General features: G+C 42.5%; 1 protein-coding gene across 1 annotated transcript in view; it reads left to right on the forward strand.

The window, feature by feature from the left end:
• Positions 391-16,625, forward strand: part of XDH (xanthine dehydrogenase) — a 61,188-nt gene continuing 44,953 nt past the window's right edge. The window contains exon 1 of the mRNA XM_021390213.1: positions 391-2,651. Within this exon, the coding sequence (XP_021245888.1) occupies positions 2,634-2,651 (18 nt within the window). The 5' untranslated portion in view covers positions 391-2,633. The remainder of the gene's footprint in view (positions 2,652-16,625) is intronic.

A 16,625-nucleotide genomic window follows, 5' to 3' on the forward strand; every position in this document is an offset into this window, starting at 1 on the left:
TCAGGGAACAGCAAGAGGAATGGCAAAGAGGGCAGAGTACCGGGTGGGGAAGCAAGAGGTTCTCCTTTAAGTGTATTGCTGATAAAAAGAAGAACCCTCAATATAAACTCTCATCTTAAGCCAAAGCTCTAAACCGTGACCCAAAGCCGGACAACATCCTCCAAGCACACATTACTGTTATTATTTCCCCTTCCTTTTCTGTCCTACTCCTCAGCAACGCAAGCCAGATTCTCTGGAATCAGCTTGGTAGCATCTGTTGTCCTAATGCCTACCTCTTGCTATTAGGGGAGGCTGAAGTGGCACAAATAATGCTGAAATTGACCTAAACGTTATGTCTCTGAGTGTGGCAGAGGAGAGAATTAAAAGAGAATCTAATCCCAGTGCTCCATGACAATCTGAACTATATTAAAACTTTTATCACATAATTTCTGTGCTGAGAAGCTGAGAAGTATCCCAGGAAAAAAACCAAAGTGTTGTGGTAGATCAGGATGATTCCCGATAGTTCAGATGTGATGAGGGAAACGTGTTTGGAGAATCCCATGTTGGTGCAAATACACTACGCGTTTTCCCCTTCCATTTCCTTGCCTATATCTTTGGAAGTATTTCTCTCCTTTTTTGTGTGTTACAAATACATTCACTGACAATTTGCGTCAGCCTGATTTGAATCTCGAGGTGGCTGCCTCGTGGCAGAGCATTTTCTTGCCCAGGAGGTGAAGCTGTAAGCGGTTACGGAGCCTCAGTGCTGACAAACACCTCCTGCTGCCAGAGAGAGCTGTGTGGGCTGGTGTCCGAGGGAAGAACCCCGAATCCCAATGGAGTTCTCATGAGTTTGATGGGGAGAAACTGCCCTGTTATTCAGAAGGGTCTATCCCACAGTCGTATTTGATAACTAGGAAAAAAAATAGGCTTTTTTTCCCCTTTATTTACTTACGGTGGGATTTGAGGGAGCACCAGTCATCCGTCCTTCATCCAGCTCCCAGCACCTGTATCCCAGGCCCTGTGTCTAAATGGGATTGCAGCCTGCAGGAGCAAGGCAGGAGCAGCAGGGGGAGAGCGTGGCAAGGAGGAATACAGAAGGTGGACCAGCACCATTATTAGAATGGATAGCTAAAATGGATAGGTGCAGGCCGTGTATGCCAAATGTGGCTTGGACTAGGGAATAAACTGTGCGTAGAAATGAAGTAACAGATAAACATGGAGGAGGAGGAAGGCGGGAAGCAAAATGCATGTCAGATACACTGCCTGGGAGACAAGGGAGAGAGGATGCTGTGCTTAATGGCTGGAGGAAGAGCCAGTAGAGCTGGGTTTTGTGCTTCAGTTTGCCACAGGCCTTGAGAGACCTTGGGAAAACGATTTAAAAATTTGATTAATAATTGCTAGTTTAATTTTCACACCTCTTTTCTGTCTCACTACTTAAATTTCAGGCATCTAAGGGTGGGACTATGGTATTTTATAGAACAGAGTAGCTCATGACTTCATTGGAACTTAGCGATGCTACCGTGATGTGAATCATGCATTGCAATGATGCAACATAGTAGTAACAGTTGAAATACATTGCCTTCCTTCTGTAAAGACGTGCTGATGAGCTCGGGGGTGATGGAGGCTCTTTTCAGTTGCTGCGCTTGGCGTGAAGCTGCTCACCCAGTTTATGACAGGAGTGTGTTATAAATCCAGAGACTTGTAAGGTCAGTGAGTGGTTCCAGGGCAAATTAATGAAGATGTCACATGGAGAAGAGTAAATAAGTTACTGGAAGCTTGTGTGTTCAAGTGCAAGGCGTAGCAGTGTGATTTGTCTGGGGGAGAAATAGAGGACTGATACATTGCTGTGGTAGAAGTTTCTTCTTCTGCTAAGGTGTACATCAGAACTCAATGCATCTTGGGAGTTTATGTGATAATCTGGGTTTAATGTCTGTACTTTCTCTACAGCACACCGCCTCTATGTGAATCACACTCCTTTCTGTACATTCCATAAAGGAACGTCCTTTATGCACCATCCAGATTCTTCCCAGACACAGCCATCCTTCTGCCTTCTAATCCACCATTCACAATGGATATTTTTACCCATCTCAGTAGAAACCTTTATTCCTTTCAATCTAAAGAGAAGCTAAGGCAGGATCAGAGATCCCCCTGCTAACTGGCTTTGACACAGGCTGCCCAGAGAGGTGCTGGTCTCCTTCTCTGAAGATATTCAGGACCCACCTGGATGCTCACCTGTGTGACCAGCTGTAGGGAACCTGCATTAGCAGGGGGTTGGACTCAGTGATCTTGAGAAGACAATAATGAGATTCAGAGAGGCTAAATAAGGCTGTTCTCTGCTCTCCGGGCATATGGGCCCTGCTGCTGGTGTGCTGCGTTAGCAACAAATTGAGCTCACCTGTATTTGATAAGAGCTGCAGACAACAGGTTAAAAGGGAGTGAATGAGGCAGGGGGGGCTCTTGGTGGTTTTAGTGCTGCTGGAGGAGGAGCTGTAGTGGGAAGGAAGCAGTGAAGTAGCCTGGTAGGGAAAAGCTGGGGGGCAAGCAAGAAGCACACTTTGTTCTATCTGCGTTGAGATGTAGGATGCATCCCCACCTGAGTGGGGGAAATGGAGTTACCTTGATTGAGACTGTCCCTGCAGGCTCGGGCTGGCCCCATGTGTCTCAGGACAGAGGTAGGCCATTCAGAAGCACTTTGGCAATGCTCCTTCTACCCTGTCAGTGGAGCTGAGGTCTGTGGCTGTCTGCACTGGGGGCTGAACATGCAGTTGCTGCCTCCAGTTTAGTACGTGTGTTCTTGCTTTCTCTTCTGCAATTTTGTTTTTTCCTGTTAATTGCATTAACTGCATCTATGTTGTTGTATGAGTGATTAAGGTACAATCCTGCTGCTTTTGAAATGATTTAAAATGGGATTCCTGACTTATTCATTTCCTGAATGTTATTGTTGAGGCTTAGTTACGTGCTGCTGCAGTCTGCTTTTTGCATATACAATAGCTATTATTATATTTGTCATAAACTTCATAGATTTGTCTCACGGTACCTCCTCCTGCCTTGTGTATTCCAGTTTTTTTTTTTCCTTCATAATGATACCCAGGTTGTTGTCCTTCAGCAGGGGCTGGGTTTGTGTCTGCTGTTCTGGAGTCAATGAGTGCTCTGAGCCGAGGTTTGCAGAGCCAGGTGCCAGGCAATAACTTGCAAAGCAAGCACTCCCGGAGTTGAGTGCCAGGCCTTTTATATAGTTGAAGGAGCAGGCGTAAAATCACTCGTTGTTTGCTTTTTGTTATGTAACCTACCCCGTAACATACGTGCTAAAGCAGGCTGCCAACTCTTGAACTGAAGGAGCATGTGTTATATCATGCTAACTAAGCATAGGTTACTCTAGAACATCTTTCTTTTTTCTTTTTTTTTTTTCTTGGTGTGCTGACATTAGCCAATACCTGTGATAAGTCATTTATGCTTTATTGTACTTGCAGTGCATCACGGTAACTTTTCATTGAGTCAACTATGAGGTCTCTGTCCTTTCTGTTCCTTTTTCTGAGTACCCTGTGAGTGGATAGGGTCTCTTGTCTATAACTGTATTGTTTTTTCCATGTTGGGCATCTCCAGCGCCCTGCATTATGCTCAGCTTCATCTGTCTTTGCTTGTTTCAGCGCTCCTGAACTCCTGTAGTTATGTTCCTGCCCAGACTTGGGAAGATGGGGAAGTTCGCTGTAGCGGGAGAAGATGGTCAAAACTGAATCATGTTTCCAGACTGTCTGTAGGTTTTGGGTAGCCTTACTTTGGGGTAGGGACCCTGAGGTGTTAATGCAGCCCTAAACTTGTGTCTCTTTCGCCATCTGAATGGCTAATAAGCAAGTGGACCCGGTGTTTCCCCTTGATAGAGATACCACTAATGAACTTCAACTTCAGTGCACTGAGCACTGGTTTCTGTCTGGCTTTGAACGGTAACGTATAGTAAACATGTTGAACTTCCTTTTGTTCAGGCTGGATTTTGTTAAAAGTGCCACGTAGCTTAATACAGGAAACCAGCAAGATGCATTTCAAGGCAGAGTATTATAAATAATCAGAGAAGGTTATTTTTTATAATGTTACTTTGTGATAAAGTAAGGTCCGGTAACACCCTTTATCTTGAACTACAGCAGTAGTGCAACAGAATCATCAACTTTGTCCTGAAAAATGCTGCCTTCTCATGACCTTAAAGGTAAGGAATTGCACAAAAGAGTATTCCAAGTTAAAAACAGAACAAAACCAACAACCAGACACAAAACCCTCTCTTCTATCTGGGTGACAGCCTGCAGGAGAGTGCTTTCCTTGTGCTACGGCCAAAAGGCAGAGGGGCAGGGGTCCAAGAGGAAAATATGCCATGTGCCAAAGACAGCCATACTTGTACACGTTTTCATGTTGCAAAAGTGAAAGCAGAAACAAAGATTGGAATAAAAATGAGGTAACTCTACGAAGCTGCAGAGGCTATTTGTATCTGGAGACACGGGATTACCTGGTGCATGCAGCCGGTGTGAATGCTTGTGCATGCTGCTTCCCACCCTTCCAGTGCTATGGCAGACACTGCCTTCAGAAGGAGATGGCAAAGAACCGTTTGGCAGGGAGTGCCTGTCTGTTAGCAACAGAGATGAGAGTCCAGGAAAATGCAGGTGTGACAGCTGAACGGGAGAGAAGGTGTGACCAGAAGATCTTAAGCTCTGCATGTTTGTATATGTTTTCTTGATGAAACAATCCAAGGTGACTCGAACTAGGAAAATATTTGGTATCAGTTTCACTCTCTTCATAAAGGTGTTGTTTTCAGTTTTGGCATTTTCTATCTCTGCTGTTTGCCAGGAGGATTAATGGCATGATTTGCGGAATACCTCTTAAACCAGTCATGTGCTGTGGGAGCCAGTAAAATACTTGGTGAACGTTTGGAAGTGTATTGACTCAGGGCAGGATTGCACCATTCACCCTACGTAGGGAAGAGGCTGGAAAAGGTGTTGCAAGCTGCAGCTGATAGGTCATCTAGACATTTGCTACACAAGAATGGATTGAGGTTATGATCATTCTTCAGATACTCAACTCAAAACAAGAGGTTACCTTAGTCAATGTTTGCTCTACTGTGATTGCAATGGGAAGGCGTACACACAGCGGTAAAGATGGCCTTGTAGTGATGACGTTGGGCTGTCTGAGGTGTGCCAGTCAACTGGAGGCCATGGGAGGACCTTGTTCCTACTCTGGTTAAGCACAATTGCAAACCGATCAGGTAGTAATGAGAGCTTTCAGGTGACTTGTTAGCATCAACAATTATTTATTGCAGTTGATGGATTTGTAATCTTAAAAGACCTCATGATATACAGGAAAGGAACATCTCATTACACTTAATTAAGTGGGGGAAAAAGCAGAACTAGTTTAAAAGACTGCAGTGTACTGTGGTGTCACCAAGTGTTTGTAAGCAAACTTCTATAGGTTATATCAGTATCTGAGATGGAGGTAAAGACTAGATGCTGTTACCTGTAAAATCGTTATTATTGACTTGTAATTATCTTCATTTTAACTAAGGAATCTAGTGTCATCTGTAGACTGCACTTCTAGGCATAAATTTTCACAGTGCTATTATGAGTGGGTGCTAGTGCCTTATTTACTATACCCTTACTGGGATCAAAGACCTTCTGGGTGCGTAACGTGTTACAGCCATACTGAGAGTGAATCTTGAATCTAATTGCCATGGCTAAAGTGGGTTGTCCAACCTAGCAGCGTGAAGCTTTATCTTCTAAGATATTGTGCTTAAACTTTAACATCCAGATCTCATCTTGCTCATGTCATAATCTTGCTGATCTAAGCAGTGCTGAAGTAGATATACACGAAAACTCCATCACTGGTAACCATGGATATTAATCCAGATGTGTTGGAAGAACCAGAACACATCTCTCAGCCATCAGTGAACATTTCCAGATTGTTAACTGACATAAATCATTAGTGCAAGCAGCACCTGATGGCCCAGAGAGATGAATTCACATTGGGTATATGCTCTACTTAAAAGGAATAAACGTTGAGCTAGAATTGCTGGAGACTGGAGAAAAAAAGATGTGGTTTAGCTGTGGTCAAGTCAGTGTAATCCTCGGTAAGGGCTCTTGTTACCTTAAAGGAATCTGTGGAATACGAAATAGTTCCCTCAATTAAAGAGAAACAACAAAGCTTAATTAAGCACAAGATACTGATTCTACTAAGGTTTAGTTTTCATCTGATTCTGTATTTTGGCTTTGAACCAGAGGCAAGTTAGCACTGGCCTATCAAACTGCAAGAGAAATTTCATCAGCACCACCTCCCAGCTGTTAGGCAAACAAACTGGCAGGCTGAAAGCACTGGTGAACGGCTACAAAGCTTGCACAATCGCTGGTCCCTGGGGCCATCTGCGTAACTTTTGGTTTCGTGTCCTTTTGTGAAGGCCACCGAGCTATTGCAATTTCTTTGAATATGTAAATACAAATTTCAGCCAATTAATTTGAAGCCATCTTTTAAAGCAGTAGTGGAAAGCTTAGCCACTTAAAAAAAACCAAATCAATAAACAAACCAAGTACCCAGGCACTGTAAAAACAGGAATGAGCATTTATTGTCTATTCCCTTCCTACTGCTGATTCACTGTATGATCCAAGAGTCCCTATTAGTGTCTCATCCTTTATTATCTGTAAAATGGCAGATATTGGCACAACACCCTGTGGTGTCATTGTTAATTAATGTCTATTAGGTTGTTTTAGTTCTTGGTGGCATTGTAGCCTGAAGTTATTGCATAGAAAAATAATAGCACTTGGCCCAGTGCTAGCGATGTGCAAAAAAGGAATGAACACACCTGTTCTAGTTCTTGAAACACAGAACTGATCAAATCAGCCTTAAAAACTTATTTTTTTCTTATGAAAGTATTGACATTTTGCCTAAGAAAAAATTGTATGTACTCTCCCCCATCTGTAAGGTGATTTAGCTTTTATTTTTGTCAGTTCCTAATAAGTAGATCAAGTTCCTGTCAGAGGGGTTTAAAAGTCTACTCGTCATGTCCTATTAATTGCAGAGTGTCACTGTGTGGCTGCAACAGGATTATGTTATAAATGGAACATCTCCTCTGCTTTGCCGATTTATAAACAGTACTGCAGTAATGATAAACACCTCTATAAGCTTTCCAGAATGACAGTATGTCTTTGAGGCTTCCTGTAACGTGAGCAAGTCAGAGCAGATAGCTTGCTGTGTTCCTGGTGTACTCTTTGAAGTCTATAGCATGTGTTGAATGCTGAGTGTGACTTCACAGTTCTCCTGCCATCTCTGTTTCCCAGGTAGCTTTTGCCTTTGTGGGACTGCACAACACATTTTGGAAGAGAATTGGGGTATTCTCAAATATTAATTACTCCTGGCACCTCACTTAAGATCTGGAGCGTTTCTCACCCTATTGCAGTGGATGTGTTGCTTTGATGCCCCGCTTTCCAGCAGCGAGGTAGCTAGCTTGGTTCACTGAGCTTCTATTTCTCCCTCAATATTGGACTTGGGCCATCCTGGCAATCCATACACCTCACACCACTCATTACAGCTAGTCCTGGATGTGTTTGAAGCATGTTGTTTCAAAAGGGGGAGAAACTGTTATGGAGTATGAATTTTAGACTTGATGTAGTCCATGGAGGAGGAACCAATGGACAATGAAAGAATGGAAGATCATTTCAGTGCATGGAATCATTGAAACATTTAGTGAAGAGAGCTCAGTGTCATAGGGACAAGAGAGAGAGTGGAGACAGCAGGATCAATAGACAAGATATTAAATGTGTATATCAGATTGCTTATATATAGATATGCTTCTAAATACTCTAAATGCGCTGATCAGTGAGCTACTCCCTTGGCCAGTCTTGTTTTCTTATTTTTTTTTCAGAACAATGGATATTTTGACCACAGCAGATCTGAATGCCTGAGATGTATGTGCTTGCAATGTGTTTTTAGCTTGTATGGGCAGGTTTTAGCTTCTTGAACTTCTGTTGAATTGTCTTAAGCATCCCCAGCAATAATTTAAGATGAAAACTTTTGTTAATGAAGTGTGAAAAATGAGATGCACCAGCAAAAAATACATTAATGTGTGCAAGTTTTGAAAAATTCAGAGCATACTTGTGCAGTATGCTCAGAAGGCTGTGTGAAGGGAGCAGCAAACCGGCCTTCCATCAGAAAGCTGCAGAACAGAAGTAGGCAACTGCATGTGAGACGAGCATAAAGAAGGGAAATATGTTGTTGCTTTTCCAAATAAACAATTTGGATTGGAAAGGTGATCAACCTCCTTCCAACAGCATGCCCAGAGCTTTGGGCAGCACTGATCTACCAAGGAGTCATTCTGCAGGCTAGTAGCAAAGATGGCTTGGAGACATAGAACCAAATGGTGTGCATCCCATATAGGTCCAGATTTTCAGGAATTCACGATGAACAGTGGGTAGCCACAAAAAAAATATATTGTAATGGGATCCATTCAAGAACTTTCTCCAAGGAAATCACTATTGGTACATTTTTATGGCTTTTCTGTTTTGAAATTGAGTGGAACTTCTGAAGTCACAGTTATAGATTAATCAAAGATGGAGAAAGCAGATTCTCATGGTAAAAACTGCTGAGAAGATTAAAAGTCATGGTTTTGGGACCATGAAACATCCTGGAACAGTAAGAAAGCTGAGGGAAATGGGGGACCAGAAGGAAGCAGTAGGATCTGTATGCTATGTCCTTCACTTCTGGGACACAAATTCTATGGAGCTGGATGGAAAGCTCAAGGGGCCTGGCTGTAGCCGTAGATGAGGTGTCCATGTGAATGCTGTGAGCTCTGCTGGCCTCAGTCTGTGGATCTATTTGCACGGTAGGTCAGTCCCCTGTTCAGACAGGGTACATCGACCGCAGCAGTGTGTAGGACTGCCTGGCTCCAAGAGCCCCGTGGGCTCGGGTTCCTTCTTGTGGAATTGTTCTGCCCAGGCTGAAAGTCACACTGCCTTAAAGGTTGCAGAAGACTCTTGAAATACAAAATAGGCCATTAAATGTGTTCATGGCTTCTCGGTGGAAGAAATTTCTAGACCTGTTTTACATTATAACTCATTTGGTAGCTCTGCTCAGAGAATATCGGTGACCTGTGATGAAAGTTGCCTGCCTGGGCTTTTCCAAGCATGAGTTTTGTCCTATTAAATGTTAATGATGCTGAGGTCTGGAGTAAGTTCATTCCCTTGAGGAAAGGGAGTTTCAACACATTGCTGTAACTCAGCAACCAAGTGAAGGTTCTTCATTCTAGTGACTCACTCTCCTAAATCAAAGATGCTTATTTAAAATATTACGTGAGATGCAGGTTGAACAGATCAGCAGTTTAATAATTCTTTGGTGTGTGGTGATATTGAGACATCCTTTATATGAAAGGGCTAGAACAAAAATGCTGAATTTGATGTTATTTTTCAACTGGAAGCCATTGAAAAGGGTTATGAAGTCTCACCAGCCATAGTGACAAGAGTTTCTTCTGCAGTCAAGGAAATGAATGCTGTCAGTTGCATAATGATACTTAAATGATTGAACAATACACATTACTGTGATTAGTCAGTCCTAATTATACGGAAACAATTGTGTTTGCATTGCGGAGAATGTTTGCAGAGGTTATGCATGCATTGTCAATACATCCAGAACAAGCTGCTGGAAGGAATCATTTCCAGAGACTTTTTAGAATGAAAAGCATACAATAAAATTGTGTCCTGCTAGATCATAAATTGAAAGGGGGGGAAAAAACCATAAGTTGTGTATTATTTTTCCTGGTTTATCTCTATTGCCAGATTTCATACCCCTTTCAGCTTTTGCTGTGGAACAAATAGAGCAAAGAACTCATTTCGTGGTGTAGGTATTTTTGTTGTTGATGAAGTTCAGCATTAGTGATGCTGTATGTTAAAATCTCAGTGAGTGATTTTAAAAATATTTTTTTTTCACTCCTGCCTAGATTTCCATATTTTAAATCAGATCTAGCTTATGCTCCATCTCTATTCCTCAATGCTTTCCATCTTCAGTATAAAAACTGGAAAAAGAAAGGACATTCAGATTGCTGAAGAGTGTTTTGAATGTCCCTGTGTAGTACATTTCAGTTGCATAAATGGATTTTGTAATTTTTTGCCCTGTTGCTTGCACAGTGTGGATTAAGTTAATTATTTATAGCTTACCAGAGTAGCTCTTTAAGTGCCCTATGCAGTGCAGGAGGAGTTGAATCTGACAGGAAGCCATCCTACTGCAACTCCTCAGCCAGGGTAAGGCCAGAAGAGTATAACTGAAATGGGTGCCACCATTTAGATGTACATTTTCCTCCCAGAAAAACTAGTATCACCTTCCTATTTGTTCCCTCAAATAACTTCTCTTGTAATCATTTCTCTAGTTATTTTTTCCCCGTCTTCTGGTGGTTACATTATCTACACACATCTCATGGATCTTCTACAAATAGAATATTCTTCTGGCCTGCATTAAAAGAGGAGTGGTCAGCAGGGAGAAGGAGGTGGTGGTCCCCCTCTACTCGGCTCTTGTGAGGCCCCATCTGGAGTACTGTGTGCAGGCCCGGGGCCCCCAGCACAAGAAAGACATGGAGCTCTTGGAACGAGTTCAGAGGAGGGTGACCAAGATGAGCAGAGGGCTGGAGCACCTTTCCTATGAGGAAAGGTTGAGGGAACTGGGCTTGTTTAGTTTGGAGAAGAGAAGGCTCTGGGGAGACCTCATTGTGGCCTTCCAATACTTGAAGGGAGCGTATAAACAGGAGGGGGAACGACTGTTTGTGAGGGTGTATAGCGATAGGACAAGGGGGATTGGTTTTAAGCTGAGACAGGGGAGATTTAGGTTAGATATTAGGAGGAAGTTTTTCACACGGAGGGTGGTGACGCACTGGAACAGGTTGCCCAGGGAGGTTGTGGATGCCCCGTCCCTGGAGGCATTCAAGGCCAGGCTGGACGTGGCTCTGGGCAGCCTGGTCTAGTGGTTGGCAACCCTGCACTCAGCAGGGGGGTTGAAACTCGATGATCTTTGAGGTCCTTTTCAACCCAGGCCATTCTATGATTCTATGAAATAGCATCTGCTTTCAGAGTATCCAGTGAATAGACCATAAAATCATTAAGGTTGGAACAGACCTTGAAGATTATCTAGTCCAACCATCAACCCCTCTCCACCATACCCACTAACCACATCCCTCACCATCTCAGACTGTAATGCATTGCTGCTTGGTTGCATGCCTGAGACAGAGATAAGGGCAGGGCAATCATGTTATGCTCAAGGTAGCATATATTATATATAAATTATTGTTTTTGCGTAGCATGTGGCATATATTATAGCTCAGCAATAATGTTTAGACAAGCAGTAGGATACGTGGTTCTTATTTTTTCCTGGTCGTGTATGTGTATAAGAGAGGACTTCATAAATCATAGAGTGGTTTGGATTGGAAGGGATCTCAAAGCCCTCCCAACCCCTACCATGGGCTGGCTGCCCCCCACCAGCTCAGGCTGCCCAGGGCCCCATCCAACCTTGGGCACCTCCAGGGATGGGGCACCCACAGCTCTCAGGCCTGGATGCAGTACTGCAGATGGGTTGCATTTAAACTCGTCTCCACAAATCTTTGTTGTGGTGGAGCTGCCATCGGTGGGTAGCCAGCCCTACCTCACAGCTGGGGTCGCGCTGTGGGGCGGCAGAGCAGGGCAGGTGAGGAGAGCAGCCTGCTGGGTGCTCGCTGGCCATGCCCTTGGCAGGCACATGGCCCAGGCACTGGCTGCCAGGCCACTGACCTTCCTCCCGGCCCTGCCGTTGACCTCTGTGTCTGCCTGGCTCTGAGATCCGCTCCCTTTCCTCGCCCAATCGGGATATGCTTCTTGTGAAGCTGCTGCTGAGTCAGGCTTCCATTGATCAGCAGACCCTGAACGTGGAATCTTGTTTTTTTTTCTCTTCGTTTACCCTGAACATCGTGTCATCTTTCTGTATCCAAGCTTCCTCTGACGTCAGTGTGGGCAGGAGGTCAGGGACAACTAGGGATTTACTTATAAGAAATGTTGACATGAACACAATTCAGGTTAAGGAACCTGAGAAATTTGAAATGTGAGAAAAAGCCCTCATAAATTCAAAGACAACGTCAGTGGTGGTAGAATCACTGCTCCCAGAATGAAGGGGATTCCCTTTTATTCCTGTATTTATACATGGTTTTTGTTAGTAGTTTTAACATAAAAAATACCTCCCTGAAATAATGATAAATTAAACTGCTCAGTTTATGTCTTAGGAGGCAGCAACGTTATGTGAGCTGAGCAGTTGTATTCACTACAGATCTTTACCTAAACAAGATGCAATAACTAGGACATCTGCCAGTTTTGATAAGAGGTAATGCTTTCAACTTTCCTGCTCCCTGGGTTATGCACTGTGGAATGAAATGCTCAACAGCTCTTTCTTATTCTGGAAAATAAAACAGAGCATTTCTAGGAAAACTGGTAGCATTGTATTGTTTTTCACCCAGTGTTACGCTCATGCCTTTCAGGTCAGTGCGGGAAAACAACTGAGTGCTGATCTTACTTTGACACTGTGTCGTTTTGCTGGGGGCATTGATGCTGTGAACTGCAAACAAAGAATGTCCATGTATTGTTTCAGCCAACAGGTTCTCGGTGAAACCAGGGGGTGGTTTCCCACCAGGCAGAGTTTTCAGAGAGCTTTTGGTGTTTGTTTAACTTCTCTTCCACTGAGTCTGGGGAGAAAGGGGCTCAGCGTTGAATGCTGTTGAAAATTTCATCCTTAGTGTTGGCTCTGTTTGTCCTGCCAGGTTGTCTAACTCTGCTGTACTGCAGTTATTTCTTCTGTAAAATAAGGAAAAACTCAAAACCTAGTGTTTTGTTATCCATGTAAGCGTGATGTGTAAAAAGGCCATTTTTCTCAGAACTTTCCTTTTAAGAGGCTATTTTTATACAATCAAAATATTCTAAAAGGTAGGTAAACCTTAGATAAAGTTAGGCGTCCTTTTAGTCCAAATATTGAATCTTCTCATGGAATAGGAGGGATTACTCAACATATGACTCCACTAGATGGATCTAAATGGGAGTTTGAAGGATGAGTAGTTTAAGGTCCCTATCTCAGAGGAAGGACAAATACGGCAAATGAATCCTCTTCTTGAAGAAAAATGTAGCTTCCAGAAGAGAGTGGAGAGAAAGGGGAAATGGCTTTAAACTGGAAGAGGGTAGATGTAGGTGAGATATCAGGAAGAAATCCTTTGCTGTGAGAGTGGTGAGACACTGGAACAGGCTGCCCAGTGAGGTTGTGGATGCCCCCTCCCTGCAAACACTCAAAGCCAGGCTGGATGGGGCTGTGAGCAACCTGGTCTGGGAGGGGTGTGTCCCTGCCTATAGCAGGGGGCTGGAACTAGATGATCTTCAAGGTCCCTCCCAACCCACACCATTTTATTCTATGATTCTGTGAAAACCTGTCTACCATAGCATTTAGCTGTTTCTAAAATGATAATTATCATACATCCAACTGCTCCCCCACTTCCCCTTTGGAGAAAGCAGGTACAGACTAGAGGAAGGACCATGTTCTAGCAGAACACCTGTAGGGTGAAGGACTGTCAGCCAGGGACTGACACTGCGCTCTGAACTGGCAAAGAGTCCAACAGACCAGAGCCTTGTTCTTGGCCAATCTTTGTACATCACAGTCACGGTAAAAGTGGCTGCAAAGAAGAAACAACTTCAGGGCTACATGGATTAAATGAAAAAATATATACATAATTATGTGAATCTATGTAAATATTAGTTGGCCAATGCAATAGATAAATTCACTGAAAGAGATCTCACTAAAAATTCAGTCTTGCATGGCTGCGGAATGGGAAGTGACGATGCAAAATGAGCGTACTTGAGATGACTATTGGAGGTCTTTGTGGGTTCAACCTATTTTTAATTGTTTTTTTAATATTGCAAGGTTTGTGGTATGGAAACAGAAGTCTGTCTTTTTTGGAAGTATTTTATTATAGGAATAAACCAAAGACAATGACTTGACTCTCATGGGATAGAAATGTTGGAGCTTTTATGGATCGAACCCAATTTAGGATTGGAACCATCATAACAGTAAGGAGAGGTGGATTTAAAATTCTGCATCCAACTCTGCTGTGTTTTTGTTAATATAGAATGTCTTATACTTTGTTCAAGGGAATAACAGGTTTTACTGTCTTTAGGCAAATTTACTCACTTTAATTTACTCTGATCACTTAAACTGTAGATGCTTTGGCCAGGTTTGATTTATCTCTACTTGAGAAAAGTGTCAGCATTAGCCATGCTGGGTGTTTTATTGCAGCAGCCCTGTCATTCATTTGCTGTTGGCAAATCTCTCATAACCTTATTTTCCCTGCTTGAATTTTGTGAAATAGCCTCCTGCCATCTTGTGAAAATGTACAGAATTCTGGAGTTCAGGTATAAAACAATGCAGGATATTAAAAAAAAAAAAAGAAAACAAGTGAGGGAAACTGTTTGCTTTTTAAAATGGGGAATTATGCTAGGTCAAAAGGGAGGTAATAGCTGCTTCAGACCTGTCATTAGGTGACACAAGAGGCTGTCACAGCAAATGATGTGGGATCTCTAAGTTCATTGTGCAGAACAGGAAGAAATATAGTGGAGGAAATACATCTTCATACTCCTGAAACTAATGAATGAAGAGCCAATTATTACATCCAATTTTCAAGAATTTGTTTGGAAGCCAGTTAGATTAGTGTAAGACTTCTGTTCCGTGCCTTTCAAATGCCTATCACTGGGCACAAAGTCTGTCACTGACAGCAGCATGTCTTAAATGAGGTGCTTTTTATCAAATATATAAAATAATTCATATAATTAAGAATTTCTTTACTGAGTACTCAGGGATCCATAGGCGTGTTTAAGATGCGCATAACTACAAGCTCTAAGTACAGTCAGCTCTCTTCCCTGTCCTATCTTAATAAAACAATGCTGGGAATAGAAAGGGTTTTTCTTAGTTCTCGTTGAAACTGTGGAATATTGGGAACATGACTTAAGAATGCCTCATTTTTTCTTTGGATTGGAGAGAGATCACAGGCCTTGAATTAAAGTTTCATCTCTCATAGTGTATGTGTAACATCCTATTATCAAATTCGTAGGCTGTTCAAGGCTCATCTTAAAAGCAGATAGTATTTCTTCAATGCACTATTTCTTTTCGAGGCTAGTTCTTCAGCTTTACTGCCATGTTCATGACACTTCTAATTTTCACCTTCAGTGACTCATGTTCAGTTTATAACATGTGCTCTTGAGTGAACACTGTCCATGATTTTGTGCTGGGGCTTTTCCCTCCCTGCCTGGTGTTTATTGTTTGTTACTATTACATAGTGGCAAATCACTTAAAATGGGTTTGTTTTAAAGTCAAGACAGTCTGCGGGATACAGGCTGACGACAATAGCTGTAACTTCAGACAGATGGAGAGTTCTAGTGATGATGATGGCATCTGCAATTTGCATTACATTGATCAAAAAAGCCCTTCTGAAATTCTCTTATACTTCACCAACAAAACATTTAGGCCTGTCCAGTCTCAGATAAGTCTACTTTGGAAATAGTATTGGTATTTGGGAACTAGAGGGAAAATCCAACTGAAGGGCAGACTTTTTTCTTAAACAGACTTGTGTCCTTGGAGAATGGTTGCAAACTTCCAGCATTAAAGTCATTACTATGTGTGAGTGTTGATTCAGTAAGTCTTTCTTGTTAACGGAAGCTGTGAAGGATTCCTTTCCTTTGAACAATCTGTATGCCACATTATTCCATTGTAAAATGAGAAAGTGACTGACAGTGAGATACGCAGGGCAGCCGGAGGACTTGTAGAGAATGGCCGGATAGTTTAGGGCAGTATATTACATATGAGTTCACATCATATAGTATGTAGGTTGCTCTAAAAGTAATGCCTCCTATTTATTTCCATGGAAACTACAACAGATACAAAAGAGCACAATACCACTATTTGATAGAGCAAACTCTCAGCTACAATGCACTGTTTTTCAACATAGTCACTGCCATTAGCTGTGCGTTTTCACCAGAGGTGAACAAGAGACTGTATGCCACAGTTGTAAAAATCTGCTCCAGCAGAGTTGAACCACTGTCATTGGTTCACTTTCGTACTATCACTTTTTTTTTGACAAGGAACCAGTTACTAGATGGAGAGTCTGACATACAGACAATACAAACTAGATTTAATGATCTCCTATGAAGATATGGATGAACTCTGCTTAGAAGCAGAAAGAATCCAATGAGGCAGAACTGGAATGGGAATGATTGCAGGATGGGGCCCTAACTTGAGTCTGTGGGGTGCAGCTGTGACACGCAGTCTTGTCTGTGTGGGCTGGGCAAAGGATGCGGCAGAGTATTCCTAGGAATTAGTCTGCTGCTTGGAAAATGGATGCAGAAAAGATCTCATGAGTAACGAGCTAACATCCTGTCAGAAAACTCAAGGAGGATCTCCAATTTGTTTGTGACTATGATCTTTTTTCAAACCTATACCTTTCGTGATGTTATTTCTTCTTACCATGAGAAACGCATTTGAAAACTTAAGCAATACGTTACTTTCATACTTGCATACTAATTTTGTGAATTTTTTTTAAGGTATTGCAAAAAAATCAGTCTATTGCCTGTGCAAGTGTCCCAGAAAGA

This window comes from Numida meleagris, chromosome 3, assembly GCF_002078875.1.
Source record: "Numida meleagris isolate 19003 breed g44 Domestic line chromosome 3, NumMel1.0, whole genome shotgun sequence".
NCBI lineage: Eukaryota > Metazoa > Chordata > Aves > Galliformes > Numididae > Numida > Numida meleagris.